Source organism: Hibiscus syriacus, unplaced genomic scaffold, assembly GCF_006381635.1.
Source record: "Hibiscus syriacus cultivar Baekdansim isolate YM2019G1 unplaced genomic scaffold, ASM638163v2 tig00002025_pilon, whole genome shotgun sequence".
Lineage (NCBI taxonomy): Eukaryota > Viridiplantae > Streptophyta > Magnoliopsida > Malvales > Malvaceae > Hibiscus > Hibiscus syriacus.
The window spans coordinates 9,113-16,430 of NW_024061904.1; the positions used below are offsets into that span (position 1 = coordinate 9,113).

Consider the following 7,318-nt stretch of genomic DNA (forward strand, 5'->3'; position numbering starts at 1 on the left):
GGGAATAGGAAAAGCTAAAACACAGCATGATACAATCGCACATGCAAGCAACTAAAGATCCCTAATTTATCATGGGTCATATCCAACAAGACATATGAATGACTTGGTATTTCAGTTCTTAATTCAGGTGAGCAACTTTTTATCACCTTTTTCACTAGATTCTCGCTTTCCTTTTCATGTTTCCTATATATGCTTCAACTTTCACTACCTGGGACGTGAACTAGTTAAATTTTCTTCCGTCATTATAAATATGTTATTTAGATGGTAAAGTACATAAATGGATCTCGGTCATAGAGTACTGCTTTTGTTTAGTATAAGATTATTAAAAGTTATAAAATACTTATCCAATAATTCAAATGTTTTAAATCTATTTTTTCTATTAAATAATTTATTATTATTTGAGTTGGACGTTAACATGTTGAATGTGACATGATAAAATCTGATTCTATAATTGCTTGAACTCTATTTTGTGGATCAAGTATTTATTTACATTATGTCGTCGAATCAGTGTTTAAAATATTATGTTATCGGCTCAGTGTTTAAAAGTAACGACCGTGCCTAGACATCATTAAAATATGATTTTATCATATCTAGATATGGACGCAAGATTTTATGTTAAGGGACAAACTTTTAAAATTTTAGGATGATACAAATTTATAAAATTATAGGGAGATGGAAAAAGATTTTTAATAGAAAATACATAGAAAAAAATTGAAAATATATGATAATTTGAATTTTTCACGGGGTGACTACCTCCACTCCCTCGGTCCATCTCTGATCATATCTCAGTTAGCATATTAACGTCCAACTCAGGCAGCCATCAATTTCTTAATAGAAAAAGACGAGTTTGAAATATATGAATAATTGAGTGACCATTTTATAACTTCTAATAGTCGGGGACTCAAAAAAGTACCACCATATAATTGGGAGACCATTCGTGTATTTTACCGTATTTAGATAATGTGATATTGAATTGGAATTTGTAGATTTTTCTTACATCAAAACCAATAAATGAAGCTAAACATTATTCCCCAACACCCAGTTTGATTTATGTTGAATTGTCATGTTAAATTACAACTTGTTAACATTATATATTTTCATACATGCAAGTTGTGAGTTGGGAAACTGAGCAAATAGTTATTTCACTTGTAATTTAACTGTTAACAACAGTGCTCCAAGAGACAAACCTACAACACTTTTGACCTCTTTTCTTCCATGCATTTACTTATGACAAAGTCGAGCTTTTCTCTCTTTACATACAAAACAAAAGAGGTTTTTGAAAATGAAGAAACAGATTAAGCAAAACAAACTTCTGCATAGCTGTAACCATTTTTTTTACTTTAACACTGTGTAGGATTGGGGGAAGATGAGTAAAGTAGAGAAGATGCAGAGAAACTTGAGTTATTGCTTTTGGGATACAAGCTTTGCGTTTCTGGTTTTGATGATGATGTTGCTTGAACTCGACTTGAGTTATTATTTTCCTTAGTATCATTTGCTGCTGGCGATCCCTTCAGGAGCATATCAACCTTTGCATACTCCTCCCTTTCATGTTTAATCTCCTTGAGCATTGCTGCCACATCTTTCATGTTTGGTCTTTCATCGGGGCATGAATTTACACACAACAAGGCTACACCTAGAGCTTGCATCATTTCCTCGATTTCGGACTGTGGCCGATATAGAAGGCTCGGATCAAGTACTTCTATCCCTCCTCTGTTTTGTCTAACCCAATCTACTATGTGTAGCCCATCTGGTATGGTCGGATCAATCGGTTGCTTCCCTGTCAATACTTCCAGCAGGACTACTCCAAAGCTATAAACATCACTCTTCTCTGTAATCTTCATCATGTAACCATATTCTGCCAAGATGAAGTTAATAGTTGGTTCAAACTCGAGGCCGATTAGGATATTAGTAACCTCAGAAAAAGCCATAATATATGAAGCTGCTGTAATTAATAGGAAGAAATCTTACCAGGAGCAATATATCCATAAGAACCTGCAACAGTGTTGGAGGAGCGAGCAAAATCACCATCATCTACAAGCTTGGCAAGGCCGAAATCAGCTATGTAAGGTTCAAACTCGAGGCCGATTAGGATATTATTAGCCTTGATGTCCCTATGAACAATTGGAGGGACACAATCATGATGCAAGTAAGCAAGACCTTGTGCTGACCCCAACAATATTTGGTACCTAAGTTCCCATTCCAAAGCATTCCCAGTTCTCTCGTGTAGGAGACTCCCCAAGCTTCCATTTGGCATATAATCATACATTAGCAATCTTGTACTTCGGTTCCAGCAACAACCCAAAAATCTAACTATGTTCTTATGACGGATTGAACCAAGCGTTTTCACCTCGGCTGAGAAGGAATCACGAACCCCGCTTTTGTCATCGTTGCATCCATTGGATGGTGCTATTGTTGCTGCCCAGAGTTTCTTTACTGCAATGACTTCGCCATTGTCCATATCAGCACGATAAACAACCCCAGAACACCCTTTTCCTATCACATTGGAGTCTACTAGGCATTTCAGAATTTGCTCTACCGAGAAATTTAACTTCTGGAAGGGAGTGAATTGCCATGGCCATGACTCACCCAACTCTGAATCATCATCTCCAATGGTTTTCCGAGCCCGTATAATTGCAATTGTCCCCATAATAACCATTGCAACTGTTAGGGTGATCAACAATGCAACTGCTAGTTTGAGTCTCCGTGATCGCATAATCTCATTTTCAGCTCTTGATGATCCTGTCTTGCCATTACTGCCCAAAAAGCAAGAGTCCCGGCTTGTAGGACATAACCCTTGATTTCCAGCAAGGTTTGCTGGTGCTAACTGCCTAAAAAGCTTGTTGTCAGGCAGATAACCTGCAAAGTTATTGTAGGAGATGTTTAATGAAACAAGATTATCAAGCCCTGCAAGTGGACCCAAGTCTCCTTCAAGCTTGTTGTGGGAAAGGTCCAGTATGGAAAGCTTGCTAAGTGCTGATATTTGAAGAGGGATTGGTCCTGTGAGTCCATTGCAGCTCAAGTTAAGAGAAATGTCAAGGGCTTCTATGCGGCCAAGTTCCATTGGGATGCCACCAGTGAGCTCATTGCTACTAAGGTCAAGCAACTGCAGGCTTGAACAGAGGCCAAGAGCGGAAGGTATTGATCCAGACAAGGAATTCTTGCATAAAATCAGCTTGTTCAATGACACGAGACGGCCCAAGCTTGCTGGTATTCGGCCATCAAATTGATTGAATGATGCATCTAACACCTGAAGGTTAGATAGAGATGACAATGACTCCGGAAGGTAACCCTGTAGAATGTTGTTGCTGAGGTCTATCATTTGCAACTCTGTGCAACCCCCAATCTCATATGGAACAGCTCCAGAAAGCCTGTTGCTAGACAAATCCAGAAAATTTAATCTCTTGAGGCTCCCAATTTCTCTAGGAATACTACCAGTGATCCTGTTGTTACCAAGCCTTAAGCGGACAAGGGAGCTGCAATTGCCTATCTCCGGGGGTATAAAACCAGAAATGCTGTTGGAAATAAGTAAAAGCTTTGCCAGGCTCTGGAGTTGAAAAAGGCCAGGAGGAATGCTACCTGTGAGAGAATTGTGTGACAAATCCAGCGCTTGAAGATCAGTGCAACTAGACAAAGATGAAGGGACGCTTCCTTCAAGCTGATTTTGCCAGGCAAAGAAAACAGTAAGCTTTGACAGCATTCCCAGCTCTGGTGGAATCAAACCAGAAATCTGGTTTGTATCAAGCTGCAACTGCAGGAGACTAGTAGCATTGGACAGATTTGAAGGTATTGAACCAGAGATATTGTTGTTGCTAATCATAAACTCCTGAAGCTCCGAAAGAGCCCCCAAAGATAAAGGTATGGCTCCAGATAAAGAATTCAAAGAAAGATCAATGTTTATCAATTTACTACAATTGCCAATCTCTTCCGGAATACTCCCAACAAGACTATTTTGCCACAAGAAGAGTGACTCAAGCTTTTCAAGTTTACCAAACTCTGGTGGTATCGATCCTGATAGACTGTTTTCATAAAGATACAAGTTTTGAAGCTCAGAGCAGTTACCTATTTCGGGAGGAATCTCACCAGAGATCATGGTGGTATATATAGACAAGGTTCGAAGCTTGGTTAGATTCCCAAGTGAGGCTGGTAAAGGCCCTGAAACTCTTGTATCAGCTAGCCCCAACACAGTCAAGTTGCTGCAGTCTCGAAGCTCATCAGGGATTTTTCCAACAATGTCTTTGTTCCCTCCAGCTCGAAGAATTTCAAGAAGAAACAACTTTCCCAGTTCAGCAGGGATAGCCCCACTTAGAAGGTTATCAAAAATCTCTATTTTCTGAGACTTGTGCAATTACTAGCTCAACTGGGATTTTCCCGGTTAGCTGATTAGAGCTCAAAATCAACTCCTCCAGATACTTGAGCCTGCTGATACTTTCTGGGATGGAGCCAACCAGACTGTTGGAGCCGAGGGCAATCGTAGTAAGTTGTGTGCAGTAACCGATGTCAACTGGGATGATGCCTGTGAGATTTGCATCGAGATGACAAGTCTTTTGAGAGATTGGAAAGCTGAGAGATTGACTGGTAAAGGAAGCTCAAGAGAGACAAACTGCATATTGATTTCAGTGACATAGCCTTGTGGGGAGCATGTTATGTGGGTCCAGTTGCATGGGTTGGGGTCAAGATTATTCCAGTTAGAAAAAGAGGAATGTGGAGTAGGAGAAGAGTGTAGCCATGAAAAGAGAATGGAAGATTCAAGGTTTGCACTTGCAAAAGTTGTAGCAGTGAAGAAGAAGAAGAAAAGAAAGGAGATAGAGAATGAAGAAGAAGAAGAAGAAAAGAAGAAGAAAGATTGCCTCGAGCGGGGCATCGACATTTGCATCAATTTTCCAACCTTTCTTCACGGTTTTGCATCATTGGGTTTTGCTTCTTCTCTATCTATCTCTGTGCTTGCTTCTCTCTCTCACTATATGTTTTGCTTGCTTTGAACTCAAACTCAGAAGAACACAAGCTGTACTATTTGGGCTTTACTTTAATAATATTCTATAATAAATTAAACACTGTCCAAACGGAGCACTTAACTATAGTAAGAGAAAAAAAAAACAATGCCTTGAGATCAACAAAACCGCACCACCACCACCACCCACCTCCGTTCTCCCTCTCTCTCCCTACAAAGGACATAGAAACAGTAAGCAATATATTATAATAAACAAAGGAGGTGGAAGCTGGAAACCCCCCCAACTCTGCCCATACCCTCGTATCTTTCTGCATCTCTTAATATTTTAATCAGCTTGGAAAAAAAAAAGTAAAGTATATAAATGATTCCCGCTATATAAGTTATTATTTTGTTAATTTTTTAATTATTAAAAGTTTTAAAATATTCATTGGTTATAGTACGATATTTTGTTAAATATTTTAATTAATAAAAAATTATAAAATAATCTTTTGACTATTCATATGTTTCAACTTATTTTTTTGTTTAACATTAACATGTTAATTAAGATATTGATAAAATCATATGTTGATGTCTATTAGCACCATCGTTATTTTCTGTCATTAATTTATGACATAATATTTCAAGTATTAACTCGATGACATAATGTAAACGAAGGGTCAATTTACAAAATACAACTCAAACAATTTTGTGATCATATTTTATCATATTCAATCAATAGTTTAACGTTCAACTTAGACGCATGTTAATTTTTTAATGGAAAATGACAAATTTAAAACATATGAATAATCAGATTACTATTTTATAACTTTTAATAGTTAATAACTAAACAAAACAATAATATATTGTCAAGAATTTAATAAAATACAACTCTATAGTTTAGAGATTATTTTATAAATTTTAATAATTAAGATACTATAAAAACAAGTTCCTATAGTCACTAATCATTTATGCACTTTACATGTTTTAGTAATAGTAATTGTAATAGTGCATCTGTTATTTTGACTGTAACGCAATATTTACAGTATAAAAAGAGAGGAAAATTGTGGCGGTTAGCTCCAAATTCAAGTACGCCACTAGTGTTTGTTAAAAAAAATGCAGAAAAGGACATTGGGTTAACCCTTTCCAATTCAGGCTTGCAGAAACCTTTTTTTTTTTTGGGTGGGGGTTTCAGTTACGAAATGAATTGGCTCTTCAAACACCCTTTTTATGTGGTGCCACTTCCTGAGTTGCTGACCCTCTTCTATATTCACTATCAGTATAAACATGTCATCTAATTTGAACTCTATCAGTTTCTCCAACTAGTAACCTATAACTTGTATTCAATCAATTTCAATTTTAATATCAACTCTTTATCTGGTCTCAGTAGTAAAAGAGAAGATTATCCTCTCTGAAAGATTTAGATTCGAGTATTTACGTCTGTATAATATATATTATTAATATAATAAGAAAATTTAAACATATACTATTTAATAATCATCATAGTCTATAAAAAAGTTCAATGTGTACAGATTTTGGTTTTAGTAATTCCAGGGTATTAGACTTTTGGTTTCGGTATTAATGTTAATAGTTATCTCACAAAATTTATTAAGGAGCACCTCAGTAATATGGTTGAATTTTATTTTTTATAATTAATTTGTTAAAAATGATATTTTTTATTTAAAATTTATTATTAATAAAAATATAAAAAATATTCAAACAATTTGTGTTTATTAATCTGGGTGAGTACAAGTTAATATTTGTTCAAATATAACTCTTAACCATTTGACATTAAAGCTCGCACTCCTAACATTTATGATGCTTGAACCCGGGACCTCAAGAAACAACGACGACTCATTTACAAGTTAATACAAACTCACATTAACACATTTACATTTCTTTATAAAGGAAAACATTTAACTTAACTAAGGGGTTGTTTGTTTGCCTCTTAATGGAACCATTCAGCGCTGAATGTTGAACCGTTCAGCATTCAACGCGTTTGTTTCGCAATTCTGAATGATTAAGTGCTGACTGATTCAACAAAACAGTACTGAATGATTCAGAGCTATTATCAAACAACATGTCACATTCAGAGCTAATTCATACAGAGCCTCTGAATCATTTAGCATTTGAATCATTCAGCGCTTAATCATTCTGAAGTAAACAAACAGCCCCTAAATCAAAGTTCATTCGCACTATAAATAAGACAACACAAGTTTACAACAAACAACTGATTGATTTAGTGACATGATGAATTAAGTCCTTTAAATAATGTTAGAGGTTCAAATCTTCACATTTGTAAATGAAATAAATTGAATTAGAATGATCATTCCATAGTAAATCTCTGCAATACATGATCTGAATTATTCGATCAATAAATTAAATTTACAAATT

At 35.9% G+C, this 7,318-nt stretch overlaps 1 protein-coding gene across 1 annotated transcript; it reads right to left on the reverse strand.

Moving 5' to 3' along the window:
- Positions 1-1,068: 1,068 nt before the first annotated feature.
- LOC120137459 (receptor-like protein kinase 2) lies at positions 1,069-4,948 on the reverse strand. Its single transcript, XM_039153198.1, is given in 4 exon segments — positions 1,069-1,855; positions 1,969-4,340; positions 4,342-4,531; positions 4,534-4,948. Coding segments are annotated over 4 exon segments (3,417 nt in total). The 5' UTR covers positions 4,874-4,948; the 3' UTR covers positions 1,069-1,340.
- Between the last annotated feature and the right edge of the window lie 2,370 nt (positions 4,949-7,318).